General features: G+C 36.4%; 1 protein-coding gene across 1 annotated transcript in view; it reads left to right on the top strand.

Annotated features, from left to right (window-relative positions):
• The first annotated feature begins 3,614 nt into the window (after positions 1-3,614).
• LOC148133342 (catalase-like) overlaps positions 3,615-21,363 on the top strand; it is a 56,195-nt gene continuing 38,446 nt past the window's right edge. Inside the window, exons 1-2 of the mRNA XM_026664706.2 lie at positions 3,615-3,811; positions 19,393-19,564. Of these exons, the coding sequence (XP_026520491.2) occupies positions 3,746-3,811; positions 19,393-19,564 (238 nt within the window). The 5' untranslated portion in view covers positions 3,615-3,745. The remainder of the gene's footprint in view (positions 3,812-19,392; positions 19,565-21,363) is intronic.

The following is a 21,363-nucleotide window of genomic DNA, read 5'->3' on the forward strand; positions in this document are numbered from 1 at the left end:
TTTCCTTTATTTGCGGATTGTCTTACAAAAATCTGCTTCTTCTAAATATTTCTAAGTACTTTTCCTACACTTGTAAACATCTTGTGAGTTTCTTCCATAGGTATATACAGTATTTCATAATCTGTCACATGTGTACAAACCCAAATTACTGAAAAGGCGTGAAGATGCTGAGTAAACAGAGGAAGTACTTTCATTTAATTTGCTTTTCTTCTGTTACTCATCAAATTCTACCTGGAGATAATGTCTTTTCTTCTTTTATGGGATTACAATAGGGTGGGAAGTTTAATATCAAAGGAAAAACCCAAACCTTATTAAGCTTTGGAGCAGGTACAATTTTAATCCAGTAAATTATGTAGATGAGAAACATGTGTGCCTAAATAATGATGGTGAAAAAGAACATCATCACTTCCTAAACAGAAATTTGGACATGTTTCTCTCACCCTATGTTGGGATGGATATTCAGTACAAAGCAACTTTTCCACTTTGTGACTGGAAGATCAGTTAAAGAAACCTGATCTATTGAGGGAAGAGGTGAGGAGCCTTATATACTAGCACTATTCACTATCAAGTCTTGAGAATAGTGTTTGAGTTATGTCTTTAGGAAGAATGCATTCTGAGTCAAGGGGTGAGCATATGTCTCCAGAATTGCATGGAAGAGAACGTACGGTACGTGCCTTTCATTTGGGGACAGTTGCATAGCTATTCCATTTATATTTCTGCAAATGTAACATTCTGGCTAGAGGGCACTCAAACAGCAAAGCACAGGAAGTTGGACTAACCAACCTGCACACAGGATACGTACCTCCACCCAATTTGGGATTTGGAAGATGTTAGTGTTGGCTTATCTGCAGCCATCTGCATTCTATGCTTAATCAGCCCTCCACAGTGTAGGTATGCGGTGATACCTAAGGGCAGTTGTGAGCAATTCTAAATCAGCCTTCAGTTGTCACCGTGCTTGGATTTAAAAGGTGATGAGGCAGAGGTAAAAAGAAATATGCCTAACATGAGACATGCCAGGTTTGATTTCTGATTGTGAATTGGTACCTCCAGCCTACGGCTTTCTTATGTTATCATATCATATTGTGATATGATAGCAAAGAGTCTGTTATTAATTATAATCCCATGAAAGAGATAATTATATATCTAGATGCAAGAACTATGGCTCAATAGAGCACGTTTTGTATGGAAAGGTCTCTGGAGGTGAAACCTGCCTCCACCCTTCTGGCCTTCCAGAGGAGCATTAAAATCTGGCTTTGTCTGTTGGTTTGGGGCCCCAATAGGGTGTTTTATGCTGGTGGTGGTTGATTAAATGATAGACAAAAGTCCACCTCCATGCTATCTGCTCTTGATTTTAACTTGTTGTTTAACTATTGTTAATCTTAACATTTTTAATGTTTTGAAATGTATGCTTTTACTCTATTGTAAGCTGCCCAGGATCACTCAGGACAGTGAGCATATAAATATGATTAAATAAATAAATAAGATCAAATGTATGTAAAATATAGATCAAAGACAATGCATGCACTGTATTCATATGCATTAATAAAAGATCTTAATTGGGAAATATTTAATTTACAACTGGCAAGAATTCAGGATAGAAAAAAGGGATATGTGAGAACACTACTCCTCAAAAAGCAACCTCATAGTTTTGATAAATGATTTTGATTGCTGCTTTACTACTTATTCTAATAAGTTCATGTACAATATTTGATCGTGGAACAGAGTAATATGGAAATACAACTGGATATTACCTCGAATGTTTTCCCTTTGCTTAAAGGCATGAATTTGGTAACAAATTAGTCATTCACAAGCACAGATTGGGAGAGTAATGCAAATCCAATATTTAAAGATACTTATATGAGAAATATGAGATAATTTTATAATATTGTAAGTCTATGTTATACCATGTTAGAATATGCAAACATATCATTTTGTTATTGGCTCACATAGTTAAGTTGAGATATTCAAGTTCTTCATATTATAATCATACAATCACATTAATTTGTTTTTAAGTCACATGTTTTTAATTGCAATATATAGGATTATACATGCAGAAATAGCAAACAGGTTTTGTTGGTTGCACCTGAAGTCTGCTAAACTGAGGTCTGATGAATTGAGGGTGTACTCATTTATTTTATTTGCATTTATATACCCACTTATGTCATATAGTGACTCTAGTTGGTCTACATAGCAATAATGAAGACTATGTAAAAATCATTACAACAACCAATTTAAATGAAAATGAAAACAAATGGAAAACATAATGGCAGTAAAACATGAAAAGACTGTATTCCAATATACAAAAATTTAGATGCAAATATGAGGAAGAACTGTATGCTTGAAGTATTAGAATGCCATCCCACCAATAAAATAGAATTCTATACATAACAATTCTGTCATATGAGATGCAAATGCCCTTTAACTCCCTCTTAATAATTAATCTATATATATATAAAGGTGAAATACCACTCACGCATCATCACAAAATCACCAGAACCGTATGGCCTACAAACTTGAACAAGGAAGGTACAGGGTGTAGTTGTGAGGTGAATTCGAGTACAGGAAGGCCTGTGAAGGTATGGTGCAGCATGCAGGAAAGGGGAAGATATATCAGAATATCTTGCAACCTTCCTTGCTGACTTCCCCATTGACTGCTTGTGTGAAGCTGGCAGGAAAGATGACAAATGGTGCTCATGTGACTGCAAGGATGTTGTAATGGTTGGAACTTCTTGATCATGTGTTACTTGTTCAGCACTGTCACAACTTTGAATGGTCACTGAAGGAATGGTCAATAAGTAAAGACTAGCTGTCCCAAGGGTGCTGAAGAAGCTTCTTGGATGAGAAGCGAAACGGCTTCAAAGAAAAAACAGAAAATCCAGTTGCCTCTTGAAAAAAAGCATCTTTGGGACAACCATGGCCTGGATGACTGGAAATCTCCATAGACCCAAAGACTAGCTATACTTGTTTTATTTGTTAGCGACCAAAAGTTTATATATTAGGTAGATAATTGTGTGTGTGTGTGTCAATGAATGGTGCCTATAATTAATGGTGCCTATATTAAGAGTAAGATGCAATCAATTGATTGTAATAATACGACCTACAGTATGTGAGGGGACGATTCCTATTTACATACTACTAAAGCTTTTGTCAGGACTTTCAACTGGGTGAAATGGTGCATCATAGGGCAACAATTTTTGAACCAGAGTGCTCAAATGGATTAACTTCTAGAATATAACCAAAATCTGGGACTCCTGATTCCTGAGGGAATTAAATTTGGCGAAGTTGTGGCTGCAGCGAGTGGAAGTGCTGTTAGGCTGCAGCTATGGTGATGTGCACATTTACCTGCCAAATGTAAATAATAAGGGGGCGCCACTCGACCGGTCGCTTTGCAGCCCCTTCTCCCTTCCTTCCAACCGTTTTTTTCCTCAGGTCCGCAAGCTGGTCAACTACCCTGTCTCCTTTGTAAGCATCCAAAATATCAGTTATTTCACTCTTCACCCATAAGCATAAGAGAAGAAACTTGGTGACTAATGAAGAAATAAGAGGCGGGGCCGCGGGGGCGTTGAATTTTCAGCAGCTGGTTTATATTAAGCGGTTGGAGCCGGGTGTTAAGTATGGTGGTTGCGAGCGGTGCAGCTTTGGGGACTCGCTCCCCTTTTCGCAATAAAGATCTTTGGCATAAGCGCTTCCCCAGCCGACAGCGTCCCATCTCTCTTTCGGATCGCGGGTCTCCGAGTCTCTCAAAATGGCCGGCAATCGGGATTACGCTAAGGAGCAGCTGACGGGTTGGCAAGAGCAGCGGGGCTCGCAGGTACCGACGGGCACCTCCCACCCAGTCCCGGCAGAGTCTGTGTTTCTGGCGCGCGTTTGCGTGCCCGGGACAATCTATCAGGCAGCCCATCCGGGGAGGGAGCGAAGAGATCAACCTGGAATAGCGTGATGTAGTAACAGTATATTGTTACTGGAGCCGAGGAGAAGCGTGTGCTGTATTTTGTGATGGGACAACAGATAGCAGCAAAACGGAGTGGAAATATGTGGTTAATTGGGAAGAGGGAACTGCAGTAGGTTTAGTCACGGGGAAGAGAGTAGACAGAAATAAGATTTGATCTGGTTTGGATGCTCTACATCTTTCTTTTTCTTTTTCTTTTTGCCATAGCTAAGCAGTGTGTTCCTTGCTTGTAAAGTATAATGCAACTAAAAATATCAAGTAGATAAAGGTTGAAAAAAGTAATTTTTTTTTCTTTTTTCCTTGTTTTAGTCCCGCTTTTATTAGTTTATAAAAAGTTCAAAGGGACAAGCATACAAAGGGACAAGCATACAATCTGGCTCTGCCAGTTGGTCTGAGGACCAACTGGGAGAGCTTCACTGAAAAGTGAATGCTGGATTCATGGCAGTTTCAACTTTCCCCCTTGCACTCTGCACCCCATCTGTCCATCTTTTTGGTTATTGTATTGATGTATTCTCCTTAGTGAATTCCCCCCTTATTTTATTGTTTTATTGTTATTTTATTATTTTATTGTTCTATTTTACTATTTAGAATCCTTTCATTTTCTTCCTTTTTATTATTGTAAGCCGCTGAGTAGAGTAGCCCAGGTGGAAAGTTTAAATAATGATAATAATACTGAACACTCCTTCCTCCTCCTATTTTCCCCACAACAAACCTATGAGGTGAGATGGGTTAACAAAAAGTCATCTGGCTGGTTTTCATGCTTAAGGATAGACTAGAATTCCTGGCTGGTCTCCTGGTTTCTAGCAAAATGCCTTAACCACTAGATTAGACCAGGGTCTCTAAACTTGGAAATTTTAAAACTTCTTAACTTAACTGGCTGTGGGATTCTGGAAGTTGATGTCCACAAGTCTTAAAGTTGCCAAGTTTGGAGACCCTTGCAATAGAGCAAACTGTTGTGGTTTTTTGAGGGATCTCTGGAAAAAAGGTGACACGTTTTCCTTTTCTTACAGATTAGTCTAATGTAGCTTACTGTATTTTGAGACAAACAATTCTTAACTACACTTTTTATAATGACTTATTTCTATCAGGAAGGAAAATTCTTTCTCAACATCTACCATATTCTGTCAAATACGGTATATGATATTCATTGTACCATCTTACAAGGAGAAAATGCAGGTCCTGGTACAATCCATCCATACCAAGTTTTTTGAAACCTATCTTCAAGAGAAATAAATTTATACTCATCCACTGGTATCTGTTGGATTGAAAGAAATCTTAAAGAAGAATTAGTATCAACCTAACAGATAAGAGTGGTCCAGTAAAAATTGAAATCTGCCTAAATCCATATGCTTTATTCTGACTTGAAATATATTTTTCAATTTTAGCCATTAGTATAAATGAAGAGGCTAGAATAGAATAGAATAGAATAGAATAGAATAGAATAGAATAGAATAGCCTTCCAGTTTTAGTTCCTTCGGCAACAGACAGAAATCCGCGATCATGCGTGGTTTCGGTCTGGGCTCGCTGCTGGAGCGCCCCGAGCTGGCTGGTTTCAGGGCTAAGCCACCCCGTAGAGGTGGTGAAGAGGGGGGAGACTGCCAGCAGGGTTGAGGAGAGCCGCATCTTTCCTCCTCAGCTGGCCATTACTCCCTTTCCCGAAGGCAGTTGCAGCGGTGGTCAGAAATGGCCACCTCAAAGAAGAACTTGACCGGAAAATAATGTGCAGGAGGAAGATAAAAAGTGAAAGTTTTGGCTGACCGGGTTAAATTGCAAAAGCAACAACTAAGGTACCCTGGAATTTAAACTTACAAAAAATTAACATCGTTCCTAGAGAAGAGTCGGAAGCAGCGAAGGAAAGTGAAAAGGGAAAGGTTTGGTTTTTTTTTCTTCTCTCCCTTTCCCTATACTGACAACTAAGAGACTTAAACAAGAAATCAGAAAAATCCGTTTGACATCAATAGGCAATTAAGCTGAAAATAAAACAATGTCAAAGGGATAATAAAGATTTCTGGACACTAAAAAATTTTTCATAAGCAGGAAGGGAGAGAAAAAGAATAAAAGGGCAGGATCTGGAAAGAGGGAGGAGACTGCCTGGAATTAAAAAGAATCTACAGTAAAACTTCAATAAGACTTCTAAAAGATACATTTTAACTGACACTTGGTAACTAAACAGTAGAACCCCAGGAAGAGAAAGTGAAAAAAAAAAAAGAGCAAAAAGAAACAGCTTGCGTGTATTTGGATTACTTGGTGATCTTTGGATTCTTGGTTATTGCATTTGAATGACTAAAATTAATCAGGTGGTTGTTTAAAAATTTATACAATGGCACTACTTCGGGATGAATTGAAAATGGAACTTAAAAAGTACAAAGAAGATGCACAAGAAGGGAGTGGTTCTTTTGCCTTCGTTTTTCAATTCTTAGAAATGGAGATTTGGAACTATGAGAAACAAGAAGAAACATCTGCAAAACAAGAAGACTGGGACAAAAAAGAAGCCATCTTTAATGAACAAGTAATTCTATGTGGGGAAGAAAAAGGAAAGGGGGAAAAGAGAATGGAGAATTTAAGACTTAAAAAAACAACCAAAGAAAAGAAAAATAATTCGAAAAATAAGTATAATACTGGAAAGCAACAGAAGAGGGGAATACAGAAGAGAGAAATAGAGGTAGAGAGACAAGGGGGTAAAAGGGGGAGAGAGAAGAAGAGAGGGAAGAAGGAAAGGAAAAGAAGTTACAAAGGACCGAAATAAGATATAGAGAAATCATATATAATTCCTACATGATTCATTGGCATGATCCTGTTTCGTACCTTGCCTTTTGAGTGGGATGCATTGCGTTATCCTGTTTGACACGATGGAATGAATACCTAGATAAATCAGCAGTTGCTAAATGCCACCCTAGTCAACCATGAATCACAAAGGTTGCATGAATGATGAAAGATATGAAACCAAAAGGGTGTCAAACTCATGTCATCACACAGCATCATGTGACGTATCGTGACTTATTTTCCCCTTCACTAAAATGGGTGTGGGTGTAGCCAGCGGGCCAGGAGTTTGACAGCCCTGAGTTAGAGCATACTTGATATCAGCCTATTTTGTGTATATGTGTTGTTTTAATAACATATATTTATATTTTTTTTCTTTTTTTAAGAATATAGTGTGTATTTTAAGAATGTATCAAGCAGAATCCGAATGGAAGTTATGTATTATATTGAATGTTATTACTTGAAGGTATATATTGAAGCCTAAATAAGAGTTAAATCGATAAACTTAAAAGATATAAAGGTGTCATACTCCAATCAGCAACTACAGGAGAAACTTTGTTTAATGAGAAAAGATAATAGATAATTGAAACAGGACAGACAAAAAATATAAATATAAGGATTTGAATTGAGACGAGATAATTAAAATAAAAATGAGAAAATTAAAAGAGGGGAGAAGCTATGTAGAAAATGTAAAACAGTAACAAGATATGGAATAGAACATAAAAATGAGCATGAAATTGAATTTGTGTCTGTACGAAGAAATGTAACCCGGGATTACGCTACTTTCAAAAAAGATGTTTTATTTGTATTTTTTTTGTGAAAACAAATAAAATTTACACACACAAAAAAAAGAATAGAATAGAACAGAACAGAACAGAATAGAATAGAATTCTTCATTGGCCAAGTGTGATTAGACACACAAGGAATTTGTCTTGGTGCAAATACTCTCAGTGTACATAAAAGAAAAGATATATTCATCAAGAGTTAAGAATCATAACTTAATACAACACTTAATAATAGTCATAGGGTACAATAAGCAATCAAATCATACTAGGAAACAGTCAGTATAAATCGTAAGGATACAAGCGACAAAGTTACAGTCATACAGTCATAAGTGGGAGGAGATGGGTGATAAGGAGGGATGAGAAGATTAATAGTAATAGTAGTGCAGACTTTGTAAATAGTTCGACAATGTTGAGGGAACTATTTGTTTAGCAGAGTGATGGCGTTTGGGAAAAAATTGTCTTGTGTCTAGTTGATCTGGTGTGCAGTGCTCTATAGCATCGTTTTGAGGGTAGGAGTTGAAACAGAAGTAGAAGTACGCTGGTCATTTTCATCTTGCTCTTGAGAATCAAATTAAGATGATGCAAACAGTTTCTTTTCTGTTTTTTGCATAACCGGTAATTACTTTAATACAACATAATAAAGTGCAAGAAAGTCAGTTTGGTGTAGTGGTTAAGGCATCAGACTGGAAATTGGGAGGGTGTGAGTCTTGCCTTGGGCACAGAGCCAGTTGGGTGACCTTGGGCTAGTCGGTCAGTCTCATCCCTAGGAAGCAGGCAATGGCAAACTACCATACTTCAGAAAACTTTAGGGACTGGTCCCACAGTCTCTGAGAATCTGACATGATTGAATGAAAGAAACAAAACTCTGCAAGCATCTAAGGAAATCTAAGGAAAAGTCAACACTATGATAGTCAATTTTGTTTTGTTTATGGGATCTTTAATTATTTTAGGCTATTTTGATTGAACATTCTGAAATAGAATGAAAAGCATTAAAGTTGATTCCTCTTATCAATCAAATGTATTTGTTTACAAAGTTGAAATTTATATTCGCTTCAGCATCTTTTAAAGGACCTTTTAAGATTTTGATGTAAAATTTAATAGACCTCATCAGGATACAAGCAGGTGATTCTTCAGCTTAAATATTTTTGGTGTTTTTATAATTCTAGCTACATTGTACAAAAGATATAGTGCTGTGTATAGCAGTACATGATTGATCTTCTGTTTGTAGGATAAGTTTCTTTTGCTGTTCTTTCCTTTGCTCCCTTCCTAGCCTGCAACCTGCAAAGCAGATCTGGAGTATGTGCAACAAGTAGAGGTTGGGAGGATTGTTCAATGAGCTGAAGGTATCATTTTAAATAGATGAAAGTAATTCGATACTGTATTATTAAAGGTTTCAATTCAATTAAGATTCTTTTTTTTTTTACTGGACGGAAGTGTTGCTTCCAGTAAAAGTATAGTAATTGTTTTAGAACATAGAACTTATTAAATGTGAGTTCATTATAAAGATTATACATTGTGCTGAAATCTATTAATATGATTCGCACCTTTGCCCTGCTTGCTCACACCTATCTATATTCTGTGATAAATGGTAGAAAAGGTGGCTAGGCAACTTCAAGGGATTAATTCCATGTCTCATCTCTTTCTTATCAGAAAATCTACCACAGACACTTCAAACTCCTTTTGAAATACCAGGGAAAATTGTTATAGCAGTTAGAATGGGAGGGTGACATAAATCAAGAAAGCCTTTCCTATCTCTTTCTGCTGTTGCAATTGAATATTTATTGCCCCAAATTCATACTTGGAAATATACCCTTTGCCTATTAGAGGAGATAATGAGATACGGTGTCACCAGTTTTACTTTAAATATACAGATATTTCTTAGTTAACAACCACTCATTCAGCAACCATTCAAACGATGGCACTGAACAAGTGGAACTTATGACATGTTCTCAAAGTTCCAGCCAGCATGCACACATATATTATCTGGATATATGACAAGCAGCCCACACTTTTGATATTTATAGTGTCCTGCAGTCACGTGGTTGCCGTTTGTAACCTCTGGCAACTTCCCACAAGCAAATTCAAACTCAATGGCAAAGAAAGTTGCAAATTGCTTTTGTAAGTTGCTTGTGCACTCCACAGTACCTGGCCTGGCCGTGCTTTGGCAGCAGCACTGTAGTACCTCTCATACTGTTCTGCACCTGGCAGCAGCCATTTCCAGCCCAGCCACACCAACCACCTACATACCATCCTGCACTCAGCAGCAGCCACTTCCTCATGCCATGTTGGAGACATGCAAACAACCCCAGCTCCCACTCCATGGCAGCCATTTACCTATCCATTGACCTGCTTGCAAGACACCTGATACTTCCTGCCACCTTCGCCATTGACTTTGCTTGTTGGAAGCCAGTAGGAAGTTTCACGGATATCCTCACTTAACAAGCTTTGTTCCTTGCATAACAACAGCAATGGAAGGGTGTATTTCCATTACTAATTGTCATATGATTCCATTACTACCTTGCTTAGGATCAGAAATTTCAGTCCCAATTACCATTGTTAAGCAAGGACTATCAATATGGATGTTGTATAACTGATCATGCTCACAATAGCGTCCTGATTACTGGTTTTTCCAAGTAGCATTAACATCATGGTGTCAGAGTTTGTAGTAATAAATTCATTTTTAATGAAAAATAAATATAAAAGGCTTTTGGAGATATAAAACTTGATTTAAAATGAAACTTGAGTTAATATGAATCAAATATTAAACCTGATTAATAGAATGAATATTACAGAATTGTACCCTGTTTAGTATCTTGCCATGTGTATGGAATGAACAATGAGAGATGAATTTTGTAATTAATCTTTTTGATTTTATTAGACAAAAATAGCACCCAGAGTGCTATTACTATGAGTTTCTGGTGGGCTTCAAATTCTTGATATATTTAGCTTTAAAGCAGTATATTTTTGTTATTATAATTAAAGAATATATTTTTAAATAGAAAAGACAATTTAAATTTAAAATTGTACTGAAAACCTTAATTGCAACTGAAATAAAGTGATTGCATGTAAATTAAATTCACTCTCATTGGGCTATTGCCCTGCAGTGTAAACGCACATTAAGATTTGCTATCACTATTCAACTCTATTTAATTTAATTATGAGATTCCATTGCACGAGGAAGTGCTTGTAAATTATATAGATTAAAAAAAATCACAAACATGGTAAAATAAGAAGTTGATATTCAAGGTGTGACTGGTTGCCTGCAGCATATACCTCTTAGAAACATTTTAAAAATACTGGTAACTTAAATGGGTGCATAAACAATGCTATCATGTGGGTTCATATAATTAAAAAACATAATTTATCTTATACCACCCCAAAGGTATTTTGCAAGCCATTGAATTAAATATGTTGGCCATGTTCCCAAATCAAATCCTGGTTTAATAAATTAATATGCAGACATCTCTTATCCTTAGGTTCCTCTCTAAATACTTTATTACAACTTTATATAAGTGAACAAAGCAACAAAGAAATCCAACATGAAGATTTCAGCACCTCATTAGTATAAGTAATAAGACATAAGACATAAGAATTTATTTGTCATTACACTCGCAAGCGGGTGCAACAAAATGAGGTGCTCTTCCACAAGTAAAACTGGACAAACACCACTAAAAAAGAAAAAAAAATTAAACTAAACACAACCAACCATACAATAATCTCTATACAATTTAAAAATGTAAATACCCCACTACTCTCAGCCATTAGACTCCACAAAAATCTTATGACCCTGCATTCAGACTCAAAACTGCACTTGGATAAAAACTGTTCTTAAATCTGGTCGTCCTTGTTCTTAATACCCTAAATCTCCTTCTCGATGGTAATAGTTCAAAGAGCTGATGTCCCGGATGAGAGGAGTCATTCAATATGTTAAGTATCTTCCTCTTACATCTATTCCTATACAGTTCTTCCAAAGAGGGGAGTGAGCAGCCAATGATGTTTTGGGCCGTCTTGATCACCCTCTGAATTGCCTTTTTCTCTGCCACTGTGCAGCTCGAGAACCATACACAGTGACAGTAGGATAATATACTCTCAATTGAACTCCGATAGAAGGTAGTCAATAGACTCTCAGCCAGTTGTTGTTTCCTAAGAATCCTTAGTAAATACAACCGTTGTTGTGCCTTCTTAATTAAAGCAGCAGTATTTGCACTCCAGGTCAGGTCATTTGTAATGATGGTCCCGAGAAACTTACATTCAACCACCTGTTCCACACGAACTCCCTCTATATACAGTGGCTGAATGTCTGCTCTTTTTTTCCTATAGTCCACTATAACCTCCTTAGTCTTCTTAATATTAAATAGAAGATTGTTATTTTTGCACCAGCGGGATAGCTGTAATACCTCATCCCGATATGCAGACTCATCATCCCCAGAAATAAGTCCTACAAGCGTAGTATCGTCTGCAAATTTCATTATCCTATTGTTGGGATGTTTATTTGTGCAATCAGATGAATAGATGGAGAACAGTAGTGGACTAAGGACACAACCTTGTGGAGTGCCAATGCTAAGTGTCTTGACAGTAGAAGTATAATCATTCAGTTTAACTCTTTGTGGACGATTTGTTAAAAAATCCAATATCCATAAACAAATAGAATCTGGAAAATCTAGATCTTTGAGCTTGGCTATTAATCTGTGCGGTATGATGGTATTGAAAGCAGAACTAAAATCTGCGAACAACATTCTTACATAATTCCCCGGTGTTTCCAAATGGGATAAGACCATGTGAAGCACAGTAATAATTGCATCCTCGGTTGATCTATTTTCTTTGTAAGAAAATAATAACCAAGGTATAGAATAATGTCTATGCAGGTACTTATAGCAAAGAAATGAAAGATAAACACTTTGCAGTGTTGGAATTGTGATGTCCAGACAGTATATAGTTAATGGGGAATTGGTATAGTTAGGTAGGAATTGGGAGCTGTTCCCTTAAGGGAATGCATCATGGTAATTGTAGTTAAGGTATCCTGGGAAATGTAGTCCATGTCATGTGGTCACATCTGTAATCCTGATTGGTCACTGAATTGACCCTTGGTGGGTTGGGGGAGGTTCCTTCACTCTTGCCTGAACCCAGCATCATGCTGCTGCTTCACCCCCTTGCTCCACTATTATCGGAATGAAAGGAGAACTATCCTTTTACATCAGAAAGTCAGCTGTGCAAAGAGTTGGAAATTGAGATGTATCTCGATGTAACTGTAAGTTATATTGAGGATGCCTGATGAACCAATAAAAAGACTTTATATGGATGCTTTGTGGAGTTATCTATCTGCCTTTATACATTCAGTCAGTAATTATAGAGGACAAAATAGGAATATTTCTACTTTTTGTACAGTCTGGAAATGAAACTGCTCTGAAACCCAGAATTGGATAAATGCATTAATACAAATTTAGTAACTAGGGTCTGGACAAAACGGATTTTGTTAGATTTGTTGTTTTATCGTAAAGAAGTGCTATCTTTTCTTATAGGCACATAATAAATCAAATTATTATTGTTATATTACATTATTGTTACATTAACATTTTAAAACTTAATTAAATTTGAAGGTAGTTAATTTGATTACTGCATTTATATGCTATGGTTATTTTCCATAATTTTCATATTTAAGAATTACAATTTAATAACAGAACTTAAGGATTTCTGATATTGTGTGGTACCCTGGGGCCACCTTGGAAGGTGATTTAATGGCTTTCTTATCCATGTAGCACGGTAGTAAAAAAAACAGATTTATCAAGAGTTTTGGATGTGTGGGAATATTTTCTGTTTTATGAGGTCTCAAATGAAACTTCCCTGAAGCATGCAACTAGACAAATGTATTTATAGATATTCTCTTGTACATTTGACTTGACATACTTTTAATTTGCACACTGCTGCAATATAACAAAACTTGGATATATCATCCCAGAATCTTGTTGCACATAGTTATTTTATTAATATCAAAAAATCCTCAACTTGTTGTCACTAAACAAAAATAAAGTATCACTTAAATTGGTATCTGTCTCTGGCCTCTATTAAAAAAACCCACTACTTTAGTTTCTTACTTAAAGTTACCCAGATACTTTATCCATATTGTTTCTGAACTGAGTAAATTTTTGAATAATTCCTTGAGATGAAAAAGTAGGGCCCAGTTTGCCAGTAATTCCTACATGATTCATTGGCATGATCCTGTTTCTTACCTTGCCTTTTGAGTGGGATGCATTGGGTTATCCTGTTTGACACGATGGAATGAATACCTAGATAAATGAGCAGTTGCTAAATGCCACCCTAGTCAACCATGAATCACAAAGGTTGCATGAATGATGAAAGATATGAAACCAAATGAAATATTCTCATTTGAAATTCCATAATGTTATTTTTTAGGGCAAGTGTGTTTTGGTCTGGCTGTTTATTTCCTCCCCGTAGAGGTCTGATATTTGTTTTCTTAAGTTTTCGCGGGTATTTATATGTATGGTATTCAGCTTTGTTCCGGTATTTTCCCACGTCATTATAGTTGTGCTTTTAAAGTTGTGGTGACGTTTCGGCAGAATCTCATCTGCCATCATCAGGCTTGTGTATCATCAGGCTTGTGTATATCAATCATTTTTTAAAAAGAAAAAAGCTATTTTTAAAATTAAGCTATGCTGACATCAAAGGATTTCGCCCCCTCCATAGACAGATGTTCCTTTCAGACTTTAAAGTCAGCAAATGAAATAACCACAATTCTAAGAATGACAGCTTTTTCAAAAGCATTTCATAATATGATCCAAACTCTGTCAAGAATCTTGGAGTATTCATCTCTAATGGCCTAAGTGCTAGAGCCCACTGTAACTACATAGCCAAAAAGGAGTTAAGAGTTGTTAACCTAATCTTACATAGCTTTTTCTCTGGTAATATTACACTAATAACTAGAGCATACAAAACATTTGCTAGACCAATACTTGAATACAGATCATCAGTCTGGAACCCACATTACGTATCTGATATTAACACAGTTGAGAAAGTCCAGAAATATTTCACAAGAAGAGTTTTCTACTCCTCTACTCATTGCAGAATACCTTATGCCACCAGACTCGAAATTCTACACCTAGAAAACCTAGAACTATGCTGCCTTCAGTCCGATCTAAGTATAGTATATAAAATCATACATTACAATGTCCTACCAGTCAAAGAATACTTCAGCTTCAACCATAACAACACTAGAGCAAACAATAAATACAAACTCAAGGTTAATCGCACCAAACTTGATTGCAGGAAATATGACTTCAGCAACAAAGTGGTCAATGTCTGGAATACTCTAACTGACTCTGACCCCAAAAACTTTAACCTTAAACTGTCTACTATTGACCTCATCCCTTTCCTAAGAGGTCTGTAGGGGGCGTGCATAAGCACACCAACGTGCCTGCCGTCCCTGTCCTATTGTTTCTTTTATTTTTTTTAATTTTTCTTATATGTATCCATGTATTCATAACTATGTTTTTACGTATACCTATTAAATTGTAAGCAATTGACAAATAAAAATAAATAAATAAAATAAATAAAGTTTTCAGCGCAAAGGTATTATTAGATTTCTATGTCACAGGATCTGGGAAATGTTTCTCATAATGAAACAACATAGTTTTCTGCTTGCATAAGTGCTGTTCAAGTGCAGGAATTTATGTGTTTTGGGTAAGATGTTTAAAGGACATGGCTATAAGGCAGTGAGAGAGAGTTGTATCTTGTGCAATGTTTCCTGAACTCAAACAACTGTTTTCTGCTTTGGATGAAAACTATTGAACATGGCTATCATTCATTACAGAATCACTCATCACAAAACAAATGGCTACACTCAAAAGAGCTCTCAATTAGTTAGAGAAATGGTGTCAAACTCATGTCGTCACACAGCATCATGTGACGTATCGTGACTTATTTTCCCCTTCACTAAAATGGGTGTGGGTGTAGCCAGCGGGCCAGGAGTTTGACAGCCCTGAGTTAGAGCATACTTGATATGGGCCTATTTCGTGTATATATAAAAATATAAATATATATATATATGAAAGCCACATGAAAGCCACAGGTCATAGCATCAACTTCAATGGTACCAAAACCCTAGCCACTATAGAAAACCCCAGCTACAGAATTATCAGAGAAGCCATAGAGATTGAAAAAAGACCTGAAAGCATGAATAGAAGAGATGACTCCACCAGACTGTCAATTATCTGGAAGCCTGCACTCTCAAACAAAAAAAATCACACCACAAGCCAGCCAAACACCTGGGCACAAACTGACTCCCCCTGATACCTCCAGTTCAAACACATCCCAACCAGGCACCCAGATGAAACCTAGCTTCCTAATAAATGATAGCCGTCCATTTACTCGGAGCCAAGCCACACTAAAAGCCTCCAATACAGGAAACACAATGTTGCCAGCCAATCAAGACAAAAAAAGCTACAAAACAGACAGAAGATATTAGAAACACCAATCAAGCAGAACACAGCAAACTCCAAGACCACTAAACACAGACCAAGACTCCCAACCAATCAGGATGAAGAAAAAAACCATTCTGGCACAGCGTAGGCTAGCCCCAAATTTAAAACTGAAACGGCTGTGAAAGTCTGACTCACAGACTCACAGACTCACAAAATACAGAATCCTGATGATGGCAGATGCGATTCTGCCGAAACGTTGCTACAACTTTAAAAGCACAACTATAATGACGTGAGAAAATACCTGAACAAAGCTGAATGCTACATACATACATACATACATACATACACACACACACACACACACACACACACACACTTATACACATACACAAAATAGGCTCATAAGTGGCAAGTACAATTAGGTTTTCAATGTATTATGTGTAAAGAACCATACATTTATTTTTTCTATGCTACAACACCAGTCTTTTGTACGTAACCAGAGATTCCATTTACATTGGAAAATATTGGTAGCTTAGGGTTAAAATCGGTGGTGGGATTCAAATTTTTTTACTACTGGTTCTGTGGATGTGGCTTGGTGGGCATGGCATGGCTTGGTGGGTGTGTCTTGATGGGAGTGGCACGGGAAAGATACTGTAAAATATCCATTCCCATCCCACTCCGGGGAAGATACTCCATTCCCACCACATTCCAGGGGGAAGGTTACCACCGGTTCTCTGAACTATTCAAAATTTCCATTACCAGTTCTCCAGAACTGGTCAGAACCTTCTGAATACCACCTCTGGTTAAAATGAGGAGTTCTTGGTACTTTCTGAACTTGGTTGTTTTCTTGCATTATCCAAACTAGGTGGCATCATCAGTATTGGTACGGAATGGGATTTGCTCTCATTTTATATTCCAGTGATGGCTAACCTTTTCGATACCAAGTGCCCAAAGTGTGCACATGTGCATCCCCAAAATGCAATGCGTGCACACCCCATGCGTGTGCCCTGCCCCCTGTGCATGTGTGCACAACTCTTGTGCCCCACCGCACATGCGCAGCAGAGACCCAAAGACCACCTGGCCAATGGGAGCCGCACGCGAATGCGCGGCTGAGCTGGGTTGGCGGCTCGCGTGCCCAGAGAGAGGGCTCTGCTTGCCACCTCTGGCACATGTGCCATAGGTCCGCCATCACGGTTATATTCTATTTATTTATTTATTTATTTATTTACTTATACTTATTTACTTATTTATTTATTATTTAGTCAAACGCTTACAATATAATAGAAATAAGAATAAATATAAGTTTAAATACATGAAATAGGAACTAATAATTGGGGACAATAGGACAGGGACGGTAGGCATGATTGTGCGCTCCATGCACGCCTTGCCAGTATTGTTGGGAGTGGTCTTGGTGGTTCTTAAATTGTGCTCTTTACTGTTAGCTTGTTTGGCAGTTCCTTTATTGGGATATTGTTTGCTTCTTGATTGTTAGTCTATGTTAAATTTGGTATTCATCTGGGTATATGCGGTAGATGTTTGTTTAATCTATGTGCTTGTTAATGGCAGATTTGTTAGAGTGCAGGCTTCTAGGCATTATCTAGGATTTAACAAGGTCCTAATATTTTAGGTGTCTCATAATCTGGCCCAATCAATGTTGTTAACAAATGTTATAAGTGTAAATTTTGCCTTTGGGTTACATCTGGTAGATGATAGATGTCTTAACACAGAGCATGTTAGAAATTATCTTCATTTATCAATTGATCTGAAATCAATATCTTACTTCTATTCAATTCTTCCATATCATCATTCTTTCACCAATGTTTAAAATTTGGTTTTCCCATAAAGTTATTTAGCATGGGAAAAAGAATCAATCATAATTTTCTGATGTAATTGTTTCCAGAGATATTAGAATTTTAGTATATTGAGATCCTAATACTGTCTATCCAACCAAAGTTCCCAAATAAAAAAAAAATAACACCAGTTGTTGGCTTCCATTATTGAATAATTGACAATATAGCTCCAAATTAAGAAAACTGAACCTTCCCCCCTCACTATTTGGTAATTGTATTTTCTGTAAAGATATTCTTGGAATCAAGAATTTTCTAAACCAAGAATTTATTTTTTGAAAATATTTTCCAGATATATAAACCGGGATTCATATCAGAATATTAATTAATCTGAGAATAATATTCATTTTGAGAGTGTTCTATTTTCTTTATATTACTTGCTGCTGAGTTTAACCTTTTGTACCCATGTACCTAAACATTTAATGGATTTGGAATAAATACAGAATTGATATTCCTGAAATGGATGGGTAGCCAAATTTTTGCCTATAGGTATCAATTCCAATTTGGACCAATTAATAGAGTATTCTGCAATAGCTTCGTTTGCATCAACACTAGGGTAGTAGCATGAGGTTTAGAACTAAACAAAAAAAATCACATGCTAATACAACCGATTTGAGTTCAACTATATTGTCTAATGGCAAAGCCAAGGGTTCCATGCAGATATTAAAAAGATATTAAAAAGAAAGAGTGTATGTGGACATCTTGCTTAGGTTCTCTAAGTAGTGGAAAACTAGGAGAAAGCATACCATTCACTTTAGATGTAGGGCAGGGGTGTCAAACCTGATTTCATTGAGGGCCGCATTAGGGTTGTGCTTAACCTAAGGGGGCCAGAGTGGATGTGGCTAGGGTGGGCATGGCAAGCTCGATATCGTTCGTGTCGGGGGCACCTGTGGTGGCCCAAGCACCCTGCCAGAGAAAACGGACTCCCCAGCTCCATTTTTGGCTGCAATGGCCTCCTGCAACCCTCTGCCAGTGAAAATGGAGCTCAGGAGCCCCATTTTCGCCAGTAGAGGCACCGTGGACTAGTCCTTCACTATTTCCAGGGTGGCTCCACAGACCAGATATAAGCACCCTAAGGGCCGGATCTGTCTTGAGTTTGACACCCCTGATGTAGGGGGCTTATATAATATCTTTATTTTATAAATTCTAAAGGAAATCCAAGTCTATTTAGTGCAGCATACATGTACTGTTTGTGTATTTTGTCAATGACTTTTGCAGCATCTAATGATAATATTACACATTTATTTTTATTTTTATTCAGATCTACAACTAATCTGATATCTAGTTTTTGTAAATCTTGTTTGTTCATTATTAGTAACAAACCATATCGCTGCTTTAATCTATTTAAACATTGTGTTAAAATTTTGTATCAATATTCATCATTGAGATGGCATGATCATTAGAATGCTAAATATGATTTTTACCAGCTTTTGGTATAACTGTAACATAAGCCTGATTAAATGCAGGTGATAAAATTCCCTTATCAATATCCTGTTATATTCTTGGAAAAGTTTTGGCACCAAAAGTTATATAAATATTTTATGCCACTCAATAGGGAACCCATCTACTCGTAGGAGATGAGAAGGCTGTAACTGTGCTTCTTGTTTTGAACTCAGGAAGCCGATTGCTTAACCACAGGAGCTGGAATCCCAGTGGCAGACAAGCTGAATGTCCTCACTGTTGGTCCAAGAGGTCCACTCTTGGTTCAAGATGTAGTTTTCACTGATGAGATAGCACATTTCGATCGAGAAAGGATTCCTGAGAGAGTTGTCCATGCCAAAGGAACCGGTTAGTCTTTGAATTTGCATGGTGTCTGTGCCTCTTATGCTTTTAATCAATCTATTCAGGAATCTTTTTTTATTCTGTGAAGTTTATACAGGCAGTCCTCGACTTACAACAGTTCACTTAGTGACCAATCAAAGTTACTACAAAGTAGCACTGAAAAAAGTGACTTATAACCAGTTTTCACACTTACGACCATAGTAGCAACCCTACAGTCATGTGATCAAAATTCAGACACTTGGCAATTGATTCATGTTTATGACGGTTGCAGTGTCCTGGGATCACACAATCTCCTCTTGTGAGTTTCTAACAAGCAAAGTCAATGGGGAAGCTATGTTGAGGTAATTCCCCGTTCACTTAACAACAAGCTTGTCTAATTTAAAAACTATTGTGATTCACTTAACTCTGGCAAGAAAAGTCATAAAACTCACTTAACAAATGTTTCACTTAGCTACAGAAATGTGCTCAGTTGTGGTTGTATGTCGAGGACCTAACTGTACACTAGTCTGAGAGGCAACCAATGATAATTAGTCATTGCAATATTTTTGCTACTGATTTTCTTGATTGGAGTTTGAATTATCTATAATTTATTCATTTGTGAGAGTTTAAAGTTATGTTTTTATCTTGTTTTTATTTATCTTTGCTGGTTTTATTTTGTTAATTGATATAACACTATATATATATTTGGTAGTGATAATATAATATAATATTATAATATAATATAATATAATATAATATAATATAATATAATATAATATAATATAATATAATATAATATAATATAATATAATATAATATAATATAATAATATAATAATATAATATAATATAATATAATATAATATAATATAATATAATATAATATAATATAATTAATATAACATAACATAACATAACATAACATAACATAACATAACATAATTAATATAATATAATAACACTACCAAATGGCAACTTCAAATCTCAACAAATAAATGCTCTCTTACATATTGACAAAAAAAATCAGAAAATACAAGCTGAATAGTGAAGGATTCATGTTGAGGATCCAAGCTCTGTCAAGGACCTTGGAGTACTCATCTCTAATGATCTAAGTGCTAGAGCCCACTGTAACTACATAGCCAAAAAGGCATTAAGAGTTGTTAACCTAATACTTCAGCTTCAACCATAACAATACAAGAGCACACAATAGATACAAACTCAAGGTTAACCGCACCAAACTTGATTGCAGAAAATACGACTTCAGCAACAGAGTGGTCAATGTCTGGAATACTCTACCTGAGTCTGTGGTCTCTTCCCCCAAACCCCCAAAACTTTAGCCTTAGACTGCCTACTATTGACTTCACCCCTTTCCTAAGAGGCCTGTAGGCCTGCATAAGTGCACCAATCGTGCCTACCATCCCTGTCCTATTGTTTCTTTTTATTTTTCTTATACATATCCATCTCATGTATTCATAACTATGTTTATACTTATACCTGTTATCTTGTAAGCGATTGACAAATAAAATAAATAAATAAATAAATAAATAAATAAATAAATAAATAAATTTAATAACATTTAACATCTTTTCTTTAAAAGATTGAAACATTAAAATTGTGGTTAATTAATCTTGTATGGCTCATAGATTTGTGAATAGAAGTAACCAGAAAATATTAGAATCAGATTAACCCTCTTTAATGTTGGAGAAAGAGATCTTTTTATCACCTTTTTTCACTTTATTCTGTAACATTACATCATTTATAAATCATTATTTATTCTGCTGAGTCCTTGCTTAATTGTATCACATGTACTAAGCTCTTATTAACCTA

The sequence above is a fragment of the Notechis scutatus genome, chromosome 1, assembly GCF_049901735.1.
Source record: "Notechis scutatus isolate UNSWTSFEM ecotype Mainland chromosome 1, rNotScu1.2, whole genome shotgun sequence".
Classification (NCBI taxonomy): domain Eukaryota; kingdom Metazoa; phylum Chordata; class Lepidosauria; order Squamata; family Elapidae; genus Notechis; species Notechis scutatus.